Raw genomic sequence first — 18,812 nt, 5'->3', positions numbered from 1 at the left:
ATCCAAAATAGTCAAACGTCCTCCAATTATTGGTTCTTTTAAGCAACGTGTCGTGTTGCGATTGGGTCTCAACAAAATTACAGGTAAGTTAACCTGACTGAATCATTCTTTTTAGATATGTTCTTTTATTTACCGGAGTGATTTTTTTTTTGCCTGGAAATCCGAATTTCTTGCCCTAACTCGTCGTACATAGGACAAGCCCAGGTCAAAACGTTAGAACAGTTGTGTCTTTTGCTTCCTTTTCTCTCCAATCTTTCCCAACATCAGATTCATCAAATCTAACATAGATTCCAGCCGAAATTCTCCAAACCAGATCCGAAAAACACAACTAAGATCTGCAATTCAGACAGGGTTTGATTTATAATGGCAAAACATTGAATCGGAAAGTGTTTCAAGCTTCTTCCTTCTAATGGCAAATCCCCTCCAAGGCAAGTTTCTTCTCGTCCTTTTTCTTTTCATGTTTACTTCTCCACCACTTTCTGTAGTTTTCGTAAACGCTAACTCCCTCTCAATCCAAAACGAGCACGGACATGATCAGATTCCTGAAACTAAGAGTTCACGTGATTCTAATCACCAGGAAGTTTTATTACATAAGCTTGAAGAATTAGTAAGAAATCTTAGTGAAGTAGTTTCTAGATTAGAATCGAAATTATCAGAGTCTTCAAAAGTTGATGACAGGCATAGTGTTGAGAGTTCAAGATCAGGTTTTGGAAAGAAAGATGAAATTAGCCAGCGAAAATATGATGGGAAAGCACCCATTCAAGAGATTGAAGTTAGAGATGGGGAAAGAGGGAGGGCTGTTTCAGTTACTACGTTCAGTCCGTTTTGGTCTGAGAGGTTTCAATTCATGTCAGCTGTGAAGTTAGATTCTGATGCAACGTGTATAAACGTTTTGCCCTTTCGTGATTACGAGGGGCTTAGCAAGTATGTTGCCATTGGGGATGACAGAGGAACGGTTTATGTGTTTTTAAGAAATGGGGATGTTGTGGCGGAGTTTTATACCAGGTGCGACTCGCCAATTATGGCAATGGTTTCATACATGTCCGTTTACAAGAATGAGAGTGTTGTTGTTACAGGACATAAAAACGGTGTGATCATGGTACATAGAATTTATGAAGGATTAAATGGAGAAGAGTCAGGTTCACCTGTAATGGAAACTGTTGGTAAATTTGTGGCTGCTGATAGTGGGGAAGATGGGTTGCCAATAACTACATTGGAAGTTCATTATGTTGGAAGAATGAGGTATATTTTGTCTACGGATCTTAGCGGGAAAATCAGGGTTTTTAGAGAAAATGGATCACTTTATGGTTCTGCCATGCCAACAAGTAGGCCACTTGTGTTCTTGAAGCAAAGGCTTTTATTCTTGACACAGACTGGTGCTGGTTCACTGGATTTGCGAAGCATGAAAATAAAAGAATCAGAATGTGAAGGGTTGAATCATTCTCTTGCTCTGAACTATGTCTTTGATCCCACAGAGCGGTCTAAAGCGTATGGTTGTACATCAGATGGTGATTTGATTCATGTTTTGCTGTTGGGGGATATTATGAACTTCAAGTGCAGGGTTAGGTCCAAGAAAAAGTTGGAATTGCGTCAGCCTCTTGCCTTTCAGGCTATTAAGGGATATTTGCTTATTGTTGATCAAGAAAAGGTTTTTGTGTATAATGTTTCTACCCTGCATTATGTTAGGGCTGGTTCTCCACGACTTCTTTTCTCTGCCAGTTTGGATGAGATCAGGTCATCCTTTTTAACTTACCGAGGGATGGATATAAATAATGAGAGAAGACAGGTGATGCCCGTAATCGCCAGTGATCGGGAAAAGCTTGTCGTTCTTGGCCTTGGAGGGGAGTATGTGGGTATGTATCGCTCTAATCTCCCTGTTTTGAAAGGGGAATCCAATATGATGCTATGGACTAGCCCCGTGCTGTTTTTCATACTTTTCCTGTTTGGGGCATGGCAATTCTTTGCGAAGAAGAAAGAAGCACTTACTTCATGGGGACCTGATGACCCTTTTAGCTCCACATCAGCTGCAAACGGGCCTCCACTAGTATCAAGCACAGGAGACAGGTCTTTTATAGATTCATCTTCAAGAGGTGCTGTTGATATTGACTTGAGGAGCAGTGGTCTTAGAGGTCGAAGGTATGGATCTCCTACTCGATATCCAGCTGGAGCTCCCAGTTCTTTCGGGCCAAATGCTGCTGATCCCAGCTCTCGACCTGCTTCTGTGGATCCCAACTACAGATCCGCCCCAGAGCTAAAATTTAGGGGTTCAGCCCTGGAATCTACCGGCTTCTCTAAAAGAAGGGAGAGTTTATTTGTGAACAGCCAAGTTGTGGATGACAACAGTTAACTTTTTAAAACCAGTTGTGCTCAGCTTCTACTTCAGGGAGGGCAGGGGGAGTTTCTTTTAGATTGTCCTTTGGCTGTCATAAGATATTATGAAGCCATTTGAACCCCGCCATGTTGTAATTTTAATCTTTAGTGACATAAACAAAGAATAAATGCCAAAAATTTCAAGCATTATCCTTTTTGAAAGAGGTTCAAATTTCTGCCTGTTCTCTCCTATCATTTGTCCCTAACTTTAAACTGCAGATGATGTGCCTGTGACTTTTGTTTCAAGGACTAAATTGAAAAGTTTCATCTTTCTAATCTTTGGTTATGTAATATTCATTTCTGTAATGAGAATAAAAATACTAATTTGTAATTTAACCTGCATTAAACAATAATGCTTGTGGACCTAATGGGTCAATTAAATTAAAACCATAGTACTATTACATTAAAACTATGAGAGGACTAGGAGTTTTGACTTTGACTTTTTACTTAGAATTAATACAATAATAAGATAATATTAAACTTTTATTAGAATATTGACATCTAAATTTCTAACTAAAATTAAAAGTTTTGGTGTATTCAACTAAGGTTTTGGAGGCTAAATTTGTTTATTTTTAAAAACACTTAATATTCTTATTTTTTATATTTATAACTTTATTTTTAATATTTTTTTTATTTTTTAAAAAACTAAATTAAACATCTATAATATAAAATTTTTTTCACGTTTTAATATAAAATACATAAAAATAAAAATTTTATTTTAATTTTGATAATAACTAAAAAAAGACATTCAAATATGAAAAAAAAAAAATCTAGGTCAAAATCCTTAGCAATAAGAAAAACGAGGCTTTATCCAAAAACGTATCCTTTTCGTCTTCAGTTTGATAAACCAACTTCCTTTTTTGTTTTATTTTATTTTATTTTATTATTATTATTATTTTTTTAAAATATCAACCGTCATCGTAACCGAACCCCGCTCCACACATCACAAAACTTTTGCTGGCTCTTTTTCTCAACTAAAACGAACAACCACGCGAGCAATAACGACTCCCTCCTTTCGCTAACTATGCACTTTCAGGAGCTCAAATTTTGTTGAACTTTTCCTCTTCCTTTTTAATTTTTTTTCTTTCTCTTTATGATTTTCCACTTCTCTTTATTTAGTATCCTTGATTTCGATTTGTTAGTATTTATTTTTCTTTTACCTTGATTTTTCTGTTTTCGGCTTGTTTTGTTTACGAACTGCTTCGGTAGTCTGAAGAAAGCTCGAGTGCTAGGGTTTTAGTTTTAGATTGATGGCTAATACGAGACGAAACGACAACGTTTTGCCCTCGGAAGTCGGGATTCCTTCCGGATTGAATCGGATCAAAACGCCGCGAGTTTCTTTGAAGGAACAACCGAGTTCGAAGCTGGGAGAGTTGAACGAGTCAAGGACTTTGAAGCCTCCTTTGAAGCAGAAACAGAAGTCTGTTGCTCAAGGACAAGGAAAAACATACGGTTTCTCTAAAGAAGGTTTGAATTCCATCTTCTTCTTCTTCTTTTTTTTTGTTTTTCTATGAATTTTAGTTGATATACGTCTCTGTTGAGGCTCTGTTTGTTTGCTGAGAAAACATGGAGGAAAAAACAAAACTGGAATTCTTGAATATTTACTGATGATTTATCAAACGCGTTAAGAACACACTAGACCTTAAGGATAACTAAGCATGAAAACTAGATTAGGACTCTCATTATCGACACCTTTTGAATCAATATGTTTTGCCTCGTTATAGATTCAACATGCTGATGCTGAAACATAACCATATATGATATGATGAAAAAGAAGATTGTCATCCATAGACAATGAATTCCTACATGAAAGTGACTTAAAGTGATTACGGTAGTGTTGTTTGCTAGGACTTTGTTATTTAATCATGTCACAAGGAAATAGTTATCCATTGAGTTCATCAAAGTCCCCTCCATTACGAATACAAAGCAACCTTTTTCAGCTCTTAAAATACGAGTCTAAAACGGATTCCTGCAACTTTAACGAAGTTGTCTTTGCTTTTCACTGTGTCATTAGTTCTTAGGCTTGGTTTTCTGGTGACTTAGAATTTTGCTGTTTCCTGTTCATTATCTTTCGTTATCTATACTTGTCTTGAGTCTCTGTTTTACCATTCCTTATTTTATAATAAATAAAAAGTAATGTTTATTTGTTGCTCTTTCTGGTTTCATATTTGTAGTGGAACAAAAAGGAAAGAAGATAGCACAGTGGTTTTCATCATATATTTCAAGGAATTCCACTCAAGCCTTCAATACTGTTACAAATATTGAGGTGACATTTAAACTATGCTGGTTTTGCTCTAACATTGGCTTACAGATTAGTTTCATGATACACTTGTCACATTAATTGTGCCTAAGAAACCATGCTGCTAAATTGCCAGGCTGGTAGCTCAGACATTAAGACACATGACAAAGAGGAACTTACAAGAGCTAAAGTTGGCTACATGGAAAATAGGTTGAATGGAAAGCAATCTTCAGCTGAGAGTGCACACTCTAGCATATTATCAAAAGGGCTAAAGAGTTTTTCGCATGAATTGGGGCCTAAGGGTGGTATTCCATCTGCCCATCCTCGGGCCCACAGTTACAAGGACTTAAAGGTACCTTGCTGATATTAATGAAGAAAGAGCTTGGTTAATAACCTGCTTTTCAATTGCTTCTGAAGAGGGAAAAATTAAAAGAACTAATGGATTTTGCAATAAATTTTGAAAATTTTAACATTCTACACATTAAATGAAGCTTTTGTGGGTATTATTTAGCGTGAAGTAGTTCTCTCTTTCCTTGAGAGGCCTCATTGATATTGCATGTTCAAATAACAGCTTGATTCTCATATTTGTTTCTTTAAGCTGATTTTTTTTTGGCACATTCGGTTTAGGCAAGAATATTTTGGTGTATTAAGTTTGTCTTCTGAAGGCATTCTTACTCTACCAATGTGATTTTAAAAAAAAGGGTCACTTTAGATTATCTGGATCACTATTAGTGCAATTCTGCATGAAAAATAATACTATAACATTAGGCCATCTTAATGAAGAAGGCAGTGCTTGTGTTTATGAAGCTTTGCTCCAATGGCACCTAATGGTTTCTTTTACTTTGTCTTTCTCCTTTTGTGAATTGATCTGCAGGAACTATTGGGTTCATTACATTCAAGATTTGATGCTGCTAAAGAGGTGGTGAATGCAGAGCTGGCTACTTTTGCAGGCGATGTGATGGATCTTCTTGATACCATCGAGTCCTCATCTCCAGAGGGTCGCAAAATGGCGGTGGATCTTCTGATTGTTGCTCAACAATGTGTTGAAATGACCCCTTCTGAGTTTCGTGTTAAGTGTGAAACAATAGTTCAAAATTTGACTGAAAAAAGACAACAGTGTCAAACAGTATTAGTGAAGTGGCTGTGCACGCGCATGCTTTTTATTTTGACACGCTGCACAAGGTTATTACAGTTTCAGAAAGAGAAAGAGCCGATTGATGAGAAATCTCTTAATAAATTTAAGAAATGTTTAGAAAGCATTCCTGCTGTTGAAATGAGTTGGGTTCCCACTCCTGCAGTTGCTGATTCTCATTCAGCTAATGCCGTATATCAGAGGGCTGGTGGTGAACACAAATTGAAGGGACAAAATAAGGTGTCTTCTTTCCCTGAGCCAACTTGGAACAGTTCTATGGAGCCAGCTGGACGGAGTGATATAACTTCTGAAAACAATTCCACTATTCCTGAGAAAATTTCACCTACACGGAAAACCCGATCTGATTTAATTTCTCAAGAGCAACACTTTTGTCAAGCTGATGACAGTATTGTAGGAAATTCAGTGAATACTTCCTGTTGTAGTTCACTTCATGAGCACAACCCTAATTTGGATGGTTCACTTATTGAGCCTGGACGAACACTAGATGGATCTGACTCAGTAATCTGTAGGATATGTGAGGAAGCTGTTCCTATTTCTCATTTAGAATCTCATTCTTATATATGTGCATATGCAGATAAATGTGCATTAAATTGTATAGATGTAGATGAACGCCTTGTAAAGCTTGCAGAAATATTGGAACAGATTATAGAGTCATGGAATTTGAGTTCCATTGGAAGCCCTGAGAATTCAAGAATGCAAAATCAGAGCTCTGTGGTTGCATCTGAAGGTTATTCTCCCAAGATAAGTGAGTGGCGAAACAAGGGTGTAGAAGGAATGTTTGAGGACATACATGATATGGACACTGCCTGTATAGAAGATTCTCATCTAACCTCTATTGACTTTAAGGGCCATTTAGGACTGAGGCTTGGCAACTATGGAGCATCATCGTCAACTGGTAGCATGACCTCAGTATCCTCTACTAATACCCCAAGAGCAAGTCACTTTGATTCTTTCTGGTTGGAGCGTAATAATCCTTCTGAACTAGAGGATGTGCAACAGGTTTGTTGAACCACAGGATCTCAGATATTTGTATTTTACATTCTCATCCCTGCATTGTTGGTGTAAAAGCAATTCATAATGTTTTGCCCAAATGCTAAATGAAGCCCTCTTGACTCTTATAGAACTAATGCATTCTTTGTGTAGCTCTGTTAAGTAGGATCAGTCTTTTATATATTCACCCAATTAAAGACCTAGTTTGTCAAACTCCCAAGAGGTGCTTACTATACTAATATTTTCTGAATGGATAACAATAATTTGTCCATATATATATTTTTTAATTTTATGATAATATGAATATGCATATATTAGATGCATGTGTGTAATTATATATTCTCTCTCAATTATTTTTCTGATACATTCTTTTTATGTTTGCAATTGGCTTCCATCTTGCATCTAATGCTATTCTTGTAATGTAAAAGTGTAATGTTATGCGTGAGTTTAAGTCCTTTGAAATTGTTTCTGGCAGATGGTTGACCTATCAGATATTGCCCGTTGTGTAGCAGGCACAGACTTGTCCAAAGAAGGGTCTCATGAGTTTTTGCTTGCATGCATGCAAGACTTGCAGGATGTTTTACGGCATAGTAAGCTTAAAGCTCTTGTAATAGACACTTTTGGAGGCCGGATAGAAAAACTTCTGAGGTAGTACGGTGTTAGAGAGTAATATTTGTGAGACATATCTCAACTCAATGAATCATTCATCATGTTTCTTAACTACTCGTGCAGGGAAAAATATATACTTGCTTGTGAAGTAACAGATATAAAAAGTCCAATGAGGTGCATTGAACAAAGGGAAAACTCTGGACTTATATCAGATACTGCATCTCAAAGTAATACAATGTTAACTCCTTTCAATATGTCCCATAAAGAGAGGACAACTATTGATGACTTTGAGATCATCAAACCTATTAGCAGAGGTGCCTTTGGCAAAGTTTTTCTTGCCCGCAAAAGGACAACGGGTGACTTGTTTGCAATAAAGGTACAAATTCCTTTTTGTTACTTTATACCAACAGAAAATAAAGTGAACATGCAGTCCTGTCCTCTTTTCTACAAGAATCTATAAAGTCTTAGATTAGTTTCAAATAAACATGTGTATGGCAGTATAAATGCAGGCTACATATGCATGCAGAAGAATACTTGTTTCAGTTTGTAAAAATTGATAGTGACAGAACGAAGTGGTTGCTTAATTGATTATTCTAGGAATAAATATTTGGAGTCTTTGCTCACCCATTTGAGTTCAACATTATGATTCCTTCTGGCTGAACATACTAGCGATAAGTTTTGTTATAAGTTTCAAGCTTTTGATTTTCATGTAAAACATTCAACTAATTAATTGTAATCTTGAGCCTTTCTTTAAAAAAAATTATCTTGGTTTTAGTTCTTAACTGAATGCAATTTTGCTGCTTTTGCAGGTTCTCAAGAAATTGGATATGATACGTAAAAATGATATTGAGCGTATATTAGCGGAGAGGAATATACTTATAGCAGTCCGGAACCCTTTTGTGGTAATAGCTAATTTAGCATGCTTTGAGCTATGACATTCTTTACTTCAATTTTAATAAAATGCATTTAGTATTTTTTTTAAGTTTACTTTGTGGCTGAGCCTGAATCATGTAATTTCTCTTTCATCTTGAACCTGCTTATCCTTGTCATTTTTTATTGTTTGACAAAGATGGTTGACGTTGTAGCTCTTAATTTTCTTATTGTCTTAGAACGATGCTAGTTGAATAAAAAGATGTGTGTGCATCATTTCAGGTTCGATTCTTTTATTCATTCACCTGTAGAGATAACCTGTATTTGGTTATGGAATATCTCAATGGTGGTGATCTGTACTCTTTGCTCAGAAAAGTCGGATGCCTTGAGGAAGAAGTAGCTCGTACATATATTGCAGAACTGGTTTGTACAAACTCATTGTGTATTATGCATATCCAGTTTAATAATTGTCTGAATTTTTGTTAAATATATCCATTTTTCAGGTTCTTGCTTTAGAGTATCTCCATTCCCTTGGAATTGTGCATCGTGACTTGAAACCAGACAACATACTGATTGCACATGATGGTCACATTAAGGTCTGGTGTATGAACACTAATTGTCTTTATTTGATGTATAAGTGAATTATATGGCTGATCAAGAAGCATTTGATTACTGGTTTGGCTTACTCATTCTGCACATCTGCATTAACCTTATGTTATTGTAATGATAACAAGCTAATTATTGCTTATGTTACCAGCTTACAGACTTTGGGCTATCAAAAATTGGCCTCATAAACAACACAATTGATTTATCTGGACCTGAGACAAGTGGAACCACTTCATTAGATGCTTGTAATCTACAAACTCAACAAACAGATGATAGAAGTCGACACTCGGCAGTTGGGACACCTGACTACCTGGCCCCTGAAATTCTTCTTGGAACCGAGCATGGTTTGGATTCAACCTGAGGTCAGGTTTATTCAGGTCCTAACTAGACCAGGCATTTAATATTTTACCACATTGGCATTCATGCAGGTTATGCTGCAGACTGGTGGTCAGTGGGAATAATCTTGTTTGAGTTCATAACAGGAATTCCACCTTTCACTGCTGAATGTCCAGAGGTTTGTATCTTCTTCAAGTATTCTCTTCATTCAATTGTATCCTCATCATTACTGAAGTAATATGTAACTTTGATCAAGGTATTCAATTATTATTTGTGTTCTATGGTCAAGAAGAATCTTGTGTCTATAAGATCTTCATGTTGATGTGGGTTCTCTTTTAATTCTTTTAGCTGCCTCTCAAACTATGTAAATGTGATTTTACTGCCCAAAACAAAAAGGTTTCTGATATTTAGATTAAATCTTGAGAAGGGAACATATATAAAAGACCTAATATTGTTGTGAAGCCATGGCTAAGGTTTGTTTTATAACTGCAGATAGCTGTCTCTATCATAATCGCTTTCTTGCACCATAATGGATTGATGTGGAAATAATAGCGTGCCACTAAGATTTATAATTTGTGCAATATTATCAATTCCTTCACTGGTTGTTGTGTTCTCTTTATTCTCATTGAACTGGGTGGTAACTCTATTTATCAAATTAATTTCTAAGAGAAATGTTGTATGAGGGATGAAATTTTAGTTGATTGAACTTGTTTCACCCTTCAATTGTTAACCGGCACAGTATATGATTTGTAACTACCATGTCTTATTTTAAGTTTTAGGTTCTCTGTGAACTGGTTTACATACCCTTTTCATCTCCTGAACTCATTCCTATTTGGATTATTTCTTATTAGCATAATGCTCTGTAAAAATTGTTGGCTGACTAGGAAATGCTCTGCTTCATGCTTTTGTCATTTTTGTCATGGCTTTGCAGATAATTTTTGACAACATTTTGAACAGAAAAATTCCATGGCCGTCTGTGCCTAGTGAGATGTCCTATGAGGCTCAAGATTTAATCAACAGGTTGGTTTTTGGTTTTGATTTTTAGGTTTTTATTGACCTAATCATGTGAAAGGAAAAATTTATTCAGAACAACTTGTTCAAGACTGAAGCATTTCTTACAGGTTTCTTATACATGATCCCAATCAGCGGTTAGGAGCAAATGGATCAACTGAGGTTTTATTTCTAACTTTTCATTGGAAAAGCAAAATATACCTTCCATTCACTATTAAAACTTGATAGAACATACATGTTAATGTAATTTAATTGGCTTTTTTCATTAAGTGGGACCATCTTACAGGTAAAAGCACACGCTTTCTTCAATGGAGTTAACTGGGATAGTCTTGCAATGCAAAAGGTATGAATTCACAGCTTTCATTCTATTCTTGCCTCTAGCAAAATGGTTGATAGTTAAATTTTTTGTTAATCCTAGGTGCAATGCCTGTTATATTTTTTATTTGATGATGGCTTTCTATTGCTCAATAATATCAGTTAAGTTTGGGGGGTTTTTTTCATCTTATTCTGTTGGGCTTCTTTAACCATTACCCATTGATTTAACTTTCTATGCTTAAAGACTTCCATGTGTATTGATACAGTGATTTCTTCTATTGTCTGCCTAAGTTGTAAAAGTCCATCAACTATTTACCTTTCATAGATGTCTTCATGCTTTTCTATGTATGTATATGTCCTTTATATAACAGCAAGAGTACCCTGTTCACTTGTTGAGAGAGGAAAAGAGGACAAAGTCAGGAGAACAAGAGAAAATGTTGATTTGCCTTTGATGAAGTTTTAATATTAACAGGTGAACATTAACTTTTTGTAGGCTGCCTTTGTGCCACACCCTGACAGTGCAGATGACACCAGCTATTTTGTATCACGTTTTACTCAAATTTCCAGTGGATTTCCTGATGAGAATGCTTGTAGTAGTTCTGATACTGACCCTTGCGACTCAGACTCGAATTCCGGAATTGAGGTATGGTTTTAGCTTACTTACAGAGAGATGGACATGTTGGCATGCATACTCAGATTTAGTTTCTATCCAGAATTATAGTTTTGAATGATGCCACTGAGGATTTTAATTTTAGAATGCAAGAGTTTTACTTTTACCTATGGAATTTGATCTTAAATAGAGCACAATGATGAAATTTGATCTTTGTGGCCAACCCCATTGAGTGGTAAAGGCTATGTGTCTTTATTGAGCTTGAGTTTGCAGATAAAATAATAGTGCATGACTTCTAGCAGAGGAGCTTTGAGTCATATAATGTTGCAGTACAGTACACCCAGAAACTGGCTGCAATGTTCATCCTTTATGTTAGAAGGTTTTGTAGAATATAGAACGTTTTTTCAATTTGGACAGAAGCTCGTAGTCCGCTGCTGCATGCATGTGGCGGTTCTACCCTATCCTACATCTCTGCTGTGTATTTCTGTCCTGATCATCTCTTATTTCCTCTGATTCAGATGGACGAATGTGGTGACCTAGCGGAGTTTGCTTCCTCTCCTCTTAATCTCTCATTGATAAATTTCTCTTTCAAGGTATGCCACTCAATCTCTCTCTACAGAAGTAAATGCACTCGTACATTTGATAGTGATTGGTATCCTGAAAAAGAAAATTTAATAGTGATTGGTTCCTTCATAAAACAAATGAGCTTGTTTCTCTTAAAAGGTTATTGTATTGCAGAATTTGTCACAATTGGCATCAATCAATAATGACGTGCTCTTACAATCTGGGAAGGATTCAGCCAAGAGCTCCCCGTCCAGAGGTTTAGGGACATAATTTGAAATCATGGCTGATTCAAGTGCCAAAGGTATCTTTCATGAATCCATGTCTATGATGATTTTTTTTTTATTCAGAATGATCAATGGAAAGGAAGGAAAAAAAGGTTCCAAAATTACACTGTAATTAACAATGGACTTTCATAGCTACTTTCGAGTAGGTGTAATTAAATGAGAACAAAAGTTTACTGAAAGAAGAAGAAAACTCCTCTGTATCAATTCTACTTGTTTAATCTTCAATAGTGTTGCACTACATTTGTATATAGTATAGAAGCAGTGGTTATTATTCGTTGATAAACCTGGTAGGTACCGGTAATGCACATTTATGCGTATGATTAGTTCGATTCATATGCATTTGAACTCGAGTCTATGTTACTCGGATTCATTGACCAAGAAATCAAATGGGACTGTTAAAAACCATTCTGTTAACATGTTTGTATCAGATGTTCTTGAGCAGCTTGGCAGGATGCCTCATTTGAGCTCGGTTGAAAGCTGAAACCACCACCTCCTGCCTTAAACGCTGCACAAAAAGATATGGTGGCAATTTCTGGAACTTACAAGCCGGGAGGTAACTAAGGGCAAAGTTATTGAATTATATGGTCATTCATTGAAAACTGTGCGAAGTTAGTGCCAAATATTCAGCATTTTAATGTCATAATCCAGACCTCGGCTATCTCTAAAAGTGGGAGAGATATCCCTTTGATATTTAATACAGTCACTGATAAGACCACATAAAGCAGCTTAATGTGCTTCATTGTCTTTTCATCAGATATCCCCAAATTGTATATTCCGCTTTCTCTGCTCTTCATCAGATCTCCGATTGATGTGTGAGTATTATAACTGATCAAAGAGGCACCTTTCTTGGTAAACAACTTAAGAAAAAATAATTACAGAAACTTAAATTGATTATCTAAAATCTGAAGCCTGCCTGCCCCCCCCTAACAGGCGAAATCACAGTTACAAAAAGTAAACCCGAGTAACTAAATTATTAGAGGGGGCTTAGCAGTTTTCTTTTATGCATATCGGTGAAGGCTAAAATCAATCCTCTTCTAGGCCTTCTTCTTTATCGTTGAGTGCACCAGATCAGACAGGAACTGCCATGCCCTTCTTTGCCATGGTATCTAGTATATCATTCAGCGCTTGACACACACCAACTATCTGCAGAATCACAAGCCAAGATAAAACTGAGAACTGGAAAAGAAAGGGGTGCTCATCAGCCATAATCAAGTCCAAACTCAAAATGCATTACCTGTTGATCCCATTGTTGCAGCTCCTCAGTGTCATCTTCAAAATGTATAACAGCTTCCACCTAATGTGTAAGACGGTTATTAATTATTTACATAATTGGAAATAATAAGAACACAATAATAAAGTTAATTGATCATGGAAACCACCAAAGCAGTAATAAAACAAAACCATGTGGCAACAAATTGATACCTGATCAATTGATCCCCTCATTCTATCCTCATAAATCATTCTTGATGCTATCTTCTCAGCCTTTAAACAAACAGCCATCAATTGTTTTCTCCTTTTAACAAAAATATATAAAAGTATTTCCTCATAGAGAGAGAAGACCAATAAATTAAAAACCACAAGCAAAACAAGTAGCTTAAAAGGTTGTAATGACAGCTGCTATTGTTGCTCAAAAGTACTAAAAGGGTGCCACATAAGAATCGTACCTTATGAGGAGGAATGCCCAGCAAAGTACCCAACTCATCAAAACTATGACAAAGATAGCAAAAGTGTTTTTAAAAATTTCCAAACCTAAAAATAAGATAAGATGAAAATCAATAGTTTTACGTTTCTAACCTTATATTTGTGTAAAGTTTGCTTGCACTCAGAAGATTATGCTCTATCATGGCACGGTCCAGCACAGTAAAATTGTCAGGAAGAAGTGCTTTCTGGTGGGAAACAAAAGGTTATTCTAAGACAGGACAATTCACTTTTATTGTAAATGCAACATCTAAGACAGTTGAAACTTTTATAACCTGATGTGGTTTCAGTTCTTCAGAAAATGCATCAATTTCAGGTTTTCTTAATATTCTCTCCAAATAAACCTGTCAATTTCATATTAATACCTGTCAGAATGGACTTTAAGAATCTGAGATAGAAATAGGCAATGATATGCAAGACTACTGCATGTGGGGAAGCATATGTGACTGAGTGTGCCTGAATACATGAGAGTGAGAGAGAACCTTTTGTAATATTGGATAAATCTTCAGCTTGGAGCACCGTTCATCCTGAAACATGGCCCAAACCATTAATATTAGAATCACACAATAAGAAATTCTCATATTACATTCAAGCAAGAGAAAGTGTTTACTTTGTACAGGGTGGCAAGAACACGGGAGCGTTGAGGACCTGCAGCAGCTAATATTGTACATGTTACAGCAGCAGATAAAGCTTGCTCGAGTGCATCCTCATCAATTGTTCTGTAATAGGTGAACATTAATAATTTTGTATGGTAATTCCTCAAACATCAATCATCAATAATCGGAAAAGCAGAAATGAGATACAAGAAAATTAATAAGTTTACATCGTATACAGAGTCAAGGTTCTTTTGTATATGTCAGCTAATAACTGCTCCCTAGATGGCAATACAAGCAAAAGTTTTATAGAAGCAAATGGAACATAAGATTACGTACTCATCTCCTATTTGTCGCTTCTCAATTTGAGAAATGTCGTAGTACCGCAGCGCTGCTTCCAAGAACTTCCTCTTTAAATCCAAAATCCTTGCATAACAGACCTGAAAACAAGAAAAAAAAAATTAAAGCAAACTAACAAATGAATGGACTTACAGCTCTAACATTGGAATTGTTGGCCTAAAAACAATGTCAAACCTTGTATTGTAAAATCAATACTTCATGCTGACTGTTGCTAACTAGGAATGAAGCTTTATTAATAAAAGCTTCTGCATTAACAGCATCATCATCCTGTAAATTATTCAAGCAATGACTTCAGTTAAAATTCCAAATTGATTTTCTGTGACAGCAATAGAATAACTAAACCACATTAGTCCTTGACATTCTATCACATGCAAATTTGTCTAAATCATGCTACCGTTCAACAAATAAATAAATAAAAGTAAATCATAAAATTATAAAAACAAAAGTCAATACCTCAAGATATAGACGAGCAATTTGGACACATTTTGACAATCGGAATGTATCATCAACAACCCTGATAGCCATATCACAAAGGCATGTCAGTGTCATCAACAGGAACAAGAGAAAATTTGCCACAGCCATCATCAAATAAATTAAACAGAATCTTACTCTCAGACCTCATTCCAGAGTCTAAATCAATCCCACTTAGCATCTGTGCTGCTTTTGACCACTGCTGCTCTGACTCATATAATTCAGCAAGTTTCTCTCTGATAATTAATACCTATATAACTCATACAAAGTAAACAGCTTTCCTTCAACAACCAAGCATATTACATTAACAGGAAACAGGAGGCTTAAGAAAAAAAGTATTTTCTGTTTTGCAACCAAACTAGAAGCCAAGCTGCGAGCAAAACATAAACAAGAAAGGGAAAAAAACAGAAACAATTTGGTAGAAATATAATAAATGAATTCAGGAGCGTTTTGCAACCAGATGATTTCGGCTGCGACAAAGGTTCATCAATGTGGCATCCAAAGGAACAAAAGTAATTCCAAACAGAACAATTTGCCCAGTAGCTTTCAATAAGGCGCCATCAACAAAATTTAAAACGAACCTGTTCTTCGAATGAAACGACACGAGGCTGAATCTGAGCAAGAGTATAATGAGCAATTTCCTTTTGTGCCTCTGGCTCCAATCTCCCTAATTCTTGTGCGAAAGTTTGTAAAAGCTGCCTTGATACCACCAGTGGAACATCGTCCGATAACACTGAAAAAAAAATCACAAATTAAAATATTTAAACGTATTTAAAAAACCCCTAAATAACCGCATAAACCAAGCAAAGGTGAGCTAATTACTGTGATCGATGAATTTCTTGGCTTGAACGATGTCATTTGATGAGAAGACAGTTGATAGAATGTGTTTGTATTGCTCGATTTTCTGCCTCTGATCTACGATCGCCGAGGCGTTTGCTAATGCACTCTCCATTGGCTTTCGATCGCTGCTTCAAATTTCCGAAACCCTAAACCCCAAATTTCCTTTTCTTTCTTGAGAGAGAGAGAAAGTGTGTGTGTTTTAGCGAAATCGAAGTTTACTGTTTATGGTGGTTTTATTTCGATTCTACTGGAGAGTCATGCTGGGGTTTTGTGTACGAGGTACGGAGCGGCTCTTTGTTGGAGTTTAGAATGAAGCGAATTAATAACTGCCACGTCATTAACTGAATGGCATTTCCGTCATTTAAGTTGTGAACGCCAAGTAATCGCTGTCTTCTTTGACCGTAACGCCATGGACCAAGCTCTTTATCTCTCTTTTGCCATAGCAAATCGCAGAGAAGCTCTTCACTGTCGATCTGATCACCAGAGCCGCCTTTAACGTAACCGCCCACCGCCCGTGCACCGATTAGGTAAGCTTTTGAATTCCTTTTTGTTTTCTTTTCTGGTAACTTATTCAAGAAATCAGGAGCTATTTCTCAGTTGTAATTAGCATAGAATTTCCTTCAATTTCCCTCAGAATTCTCTCCATTCAATCCTTTAAAAATTTATCTTCATTTGATCCAAAGAACCTGATCTTCCTCGCTGTGGATACGTCTGAAATTTTATTCAATTTTCATTTCCACAGCTGTTGATTTTACTTTGTTATGGTTTGGTAATAATTTCAGTTGTTGTTTCCTCAAAAAAGAACAAAAAGTGCTTTTCTTTCTTAATTGGTTCAAAGCACCAGAGAGTTAAGTGGTTTGGATAAGTTTTGGATGTTGAGTTATTGAGTTTTTGACATCTTTATGTTAATTATGGATGACTATTAGCTTCATGGCTTTTATATTGAGCAAAAAGAAGTTACATCTGACAGAAATTGAATTATGAATTGAGATAATTTCAGCTGTGTAATTCAACACATTTCATCATTGTAATCACTTTGGCCATGAATTTTCATATTAATTCTCTTGGATTTGTTTTGTGAATTGATTATTTTTGGTGACTCTGATTATTTTTGCAGGTATCTATTTTTTTATTTGTAGGGGTTTAGAGATATGAACTGGGTTCAACGCAAGATCTATCTCTACAATGTCACCTTTGGACTCTACATGTTGGATTGGTGGGAGCGTTACCTTTTCAGTATCCTTTTTCACTATGAACCTAATTTGTAACTTCTGGTTTAGAATTCTTGGATTTGCATGCTGTTAGGCTTGTTAAGATTTTGTTTGGATCTCCTTATTCATAACTAACTTTTACCAAACAAAAGGATTAAACATGGTCATTTTCTGGATGCCTACAACAGAATTATGCTGACATTGTTATCGAAGGAGCTGCGTTTTGTTTTCTAGCATTTTTGTGATTGGCTGTGTGATCAAATTAAGTTTGTGATCGCTGTTTAATTCGATAAAGGTTAAATTTTTGGAATTTTTAGAAATTGGGCTTTGATATCTGCGAGTTTAGACTAGAGCAAAGGATCCCGTTAATCTATTTGTTCACGCAATACCATTTCTTAAGTCTATGTACCATTATCATATCCCACTTGTCAGTTCCTAGACCATGGCAGATATTTTGGTGATTGTGTTGATGTGGTTCATCTTCTACAATAGCTCAAAATATGTAACTGAGTTCTGCAAGAGGTAGATCCCTCACCTTCTCCTCTGGTTCCATTTCATTGAAATATTTTTGGTGAGATAGGCAGAAGTTATGTTTAGATCGTCTAGAACTTGGTTCCTCATCGTAATATTTTTCGTTGTCATATTGTCCTGACTATCTTGTGCCTTGTTTGTCACAGAAATGTGGATTTAAGTTCTTTTTGGTATTAGGAGTTTGGTTCTTGTTTGCATCGTCCTGGGGAATGCAATACTCAATGTTACATTGTTTTAATCTGCTCTTTTAGAAATAATTTACAAACAGAAGAGGGAAGTAGGGGATCACAAATGTAGTTTCCTTAAGTTTGTTACAGATTATGGAAGCTGATTGGTGTGACCTAGAAAATTAGGATTATAAAATCAAGACTGTGGATGAAATAAAAGAAGATATCTTTAAATCTTCTACTCTTCATCCATCCCTTCCTCTTTGAAAGCTTTCATACATTGCTTATATCGTGATTGGGAAATTAATGTTCTTTCCTTGCTTTATTGTCTTACACATGTAAGATATTTCAAATGATGTTTTCAAATGTACTTCAAGGTTATGTACTGCATATTGTGAACTTATTCATATGATAGAACTTAAGTTTGGTCCAATCTCGCGGAAGATTGGAACTGTGTTTGGGATGTTGCTGTATGCCTTGCCATAACGAAAATATTCTGTTAATTCGACTTTGTTAGAAAAATCATGATACTCGTGCATTTTCTTGACAGCTAGTGTAAAGGTTATCTTATCGTAGAGGTAGTTGTGTCAACCGCTACAGTCGGAAACACTTATTTAGTTCATTTTTCCCTTAAAATTTCAGGCATCTATCGTGAAGGTCAGGAATGGCATCGGCTTGACAGATTGTGACGATGATCCCAAATGTGAAAATTTTAAATTATTTGGTTGAAAGTCTTACTTTGATTTGGATTCACATACTACTTTTTTAGTATTTAGTGAACAATCGGTGCATGTCTCACTGGTATTCCGCACTGTTTTCATAGCTATTCCTTGCAAAAAGGTTCAAAGCATTGGCGTTGTTGTGTAATTGTTGAAAGTTTTCTAACATACAAAGCTTTTTTGTGTTCCACTTAATGTAGCATACTGTATTATTTCTCTCATCTCCCTACAATCTTTAACCATTAGTTTTTCTATGAGGTTTTAT

General features: G+C 36.0%; 4 protein-coding genes across 9 annotated transcripts; 3 read left to right on the top strand and 1 right to left on the bottom strand.

The window, feature by feature from the left end:
• Positions 1 to 150: 150 nt before the first annotated feature.
• Positions 151 to 2,517, top strand: LOC18591359 (putative membrane protein At1g75140). The gene has a single exon (XM_007017434.3). It carries the CDS (start codon positions 410 to 412, stop codon positions 2,345 to 2,347), a length of 1,938 nt encoding a protein of 645 aa, XP_007017496.2. The 5' UTR covers positions 151 to 409; the 3' UTR covers positions 2,348 to 2,517.
• A 783-nt stretch (positions 2,518 to 3,300) lies between these two features.
• On the top strand, positions 3,301 to 12,710 carry LOC18591358 (Protein kinase superfamily protein). Of its 5 annotated transcripts, XM_007017430.3 has the most exons (18): positions 3,303 to 3,837; positions 4,545 to 4,636; positions 4,746 to 4,961; positions 5,484 to 6,761; positions 7,228 to 7,400; positions 7,485 to 7,737; positions 8,171 to 8,263; positions 8,514 to 8,654; positions 8,735 to 8,827; positions 8,989 to 9,181; positions 9,266 to 9,351; positions 10,105 to 10,193; positions 10,295 to 10,346; positions 10,471 to 10,527; positions 10,993 to 11,142; positions 11,628 to 11,702; positions 11,848 to 11,974; positions 12,386 to 12,710. In XM_007017430.3, the coding sequence occupies exons 1-17, from the start codon at positions 3,621 to 3,623 to the stop codon at positions 11,941 to 11,943; spliced, it is 3,354 nt and encodes a 1,117-aa protein (XP_007017492.2). In that variant the 5' UTR covers positions 3,303 to 3,620; the 3' UTR covers positions 11,944 to 11,974; positions 12,386 to 12,710. The 5 variants fall into 5 exon arrangements, 3 of the variants coding, with proteins under 3 accessions (XP_088665099.1, XP_007017492.2, XP_017981345.1); XM_018125856.2 differs by lacking the exon at positions 12,386 to 12,710 and having other exon boundaries at positions 11,848 to 12,371; XM_088808973.1 differs by lacking the exons at positions 11,628 to 11,702; positions 11,848 to 11,974; positions 12,386 to 12,710 and having other exon boundaries at positions 3,302 to 3,837; positions 10,455 to 10,527; positions 10,993 to 11,132.
• Positions 12,711 to 12,799: 89 nt separating this feature from the next.
• Positions 12,800 to 16,187, bottom strand: COP8 (Proteasome component (PCI) domain protein). Its single transcript, XM_007017429.3, has 14 exons — positions 15,902 to 16,187; positions 15,661 to 15,812; positions 15,226 to 15,329; positions 15,062 to 15,122; positions 14,783 to 14,875; positions 14,588 to 14,688; positions 14,266 to 14,374; positions 14,138 to 14,182; positions 13,931 to 13,999; positions 13,752 to 13,843; positions 13,622 to 13,664; positions 13,380 to 13,439; positions 13,192 to 13,251; positions 12,800 to 13,100 (listed from the first exon to the last, which is right to left on the bottom strand). The coding sequence occupies exons 1-14, from the start codon at positions 16,029 to 16,031 to the stop codon at positions 13,026 to 13,028; spliced, it is 1,194 nt and encodes a 397-aa protein (XP_007017491.1). The 5' UTR covers positions 16,032 to 16,187; the 3' UTR covers positions 12,800 to 13,025.
• A 106-nt stretch (positions 16,188 to 16,293) lies between these two features.
• On the top strand, positions 16,294 to 18,768 carry LOC18591356 (transmembrane protein, putative (DUF3317)). Of its 2 annotated transcripts, XM_018125857.2 has the most exons (4): positions 16,294 to 16,446; positions 17,037 to 17,155; positions 17,580 to 17,652; positions 18,471 to 18,768. In XM_018125857.2, exons 2-4 carry the CDS (start codon positions 17,071 to 17,073, stop codon positions 18,481 to 18,483), a joined length of 171 nt encoding a protein of 56 aa, XP_017981346.1. In that variant the 5' UTR covers positions 16,294 to 16,446; positions 17,037 to 17,070; the 3' UTR covers positions 18,484 to 18,768. The 2 variants fall into 2 exon arrangements, with proteins under 2 accessions (XP_017981346.1, XP_088665100.1); XM_088808974.1 differs by lacking the exon at positions 18,471 to 18,768 and having other exon boundaries at positions 17,580 to 17,656.
• The last annotated feature ends 44 nt before the right edge of the window (positions 18,769 to 18,812 follow it).

This window comes from Theobroma cacao, chromosome 8 (assembly GCF_053813885.1).
Source record: "Theobroma cacao isolate CCN51 chromosome 8, ASM5381388v1, whole genome shotgun sequence".
Lineage (NCBI taxonomy): Eukaryota > Viridiplantae > Streptophyta > Magnoliopsida > Malvales > Malvaceae > Theobroma > Theobroma cacao.
This window is presented reverse-complemented; position numbering and strand designations above follow the sequence as displayed.

Coding starts and splice junctions, on each gene's coding strand:
- LOC18591358 (XM_007017430.3), top strand. CDS start 3,621: ATGGCTAATACGAGACGAAACGACAACGTTTTGCCCTCGGAAGTCGGG. Junction 8,264..8,513: donor CAGTCCGGAACCCTTTTGTG/GTAATAGCTAAT, acceptor GCATCATTTCAG/GTTCGATTCTTTTATTCATT. Junction 9,182..9,265: donor TCTTCTTGGAACCGAGCATG/GTTTGGATTCAA, acceptor GCATTCATGCAG/GTTATGCTGCAGACTGGTGG.
- LOC18591356 (XM_018125857.2), top strand. CDS start 17,071: ATGAACTGGGTTCAACGCAAGATCTATCTCTACAATGTCACCTTTGGA. Junction 17,156..17,579: donor GTGGGAGCGTTACCTTTTCA/GTATCCTTTTTC, acceptor AGACCATGGCAG/ATATTTTGGTGATTGTGTTG.
- LOC18591359 (XM_007017434.3), top strand. CDS start 410: ATGGCAAATCCCCTCCAAGGCAAGTTTCTTCTCGTCCTTTTTCTTTTC.
- COP8 (XM_007017429.3), bottom strand. CDS start 16,031: ATGGAGAGTGCATTAGCAAACGCCTCGGCGATCGTAGATCAGAGGCAG. Junction 15,813..15,901: donor CAAGAAATTCATCGATCACA/GTAATTAGCTCA, acceptor TTTTTTTTTCAG/TGTTATCGGACGATGTTCCA. Junction 13,665..13,751: donor AAACTTTACACAAATATAAG/GTTAGAAACGTA, acceptor TCTTTGTCATAG/TTTTGATGAGTTGGGTACTT.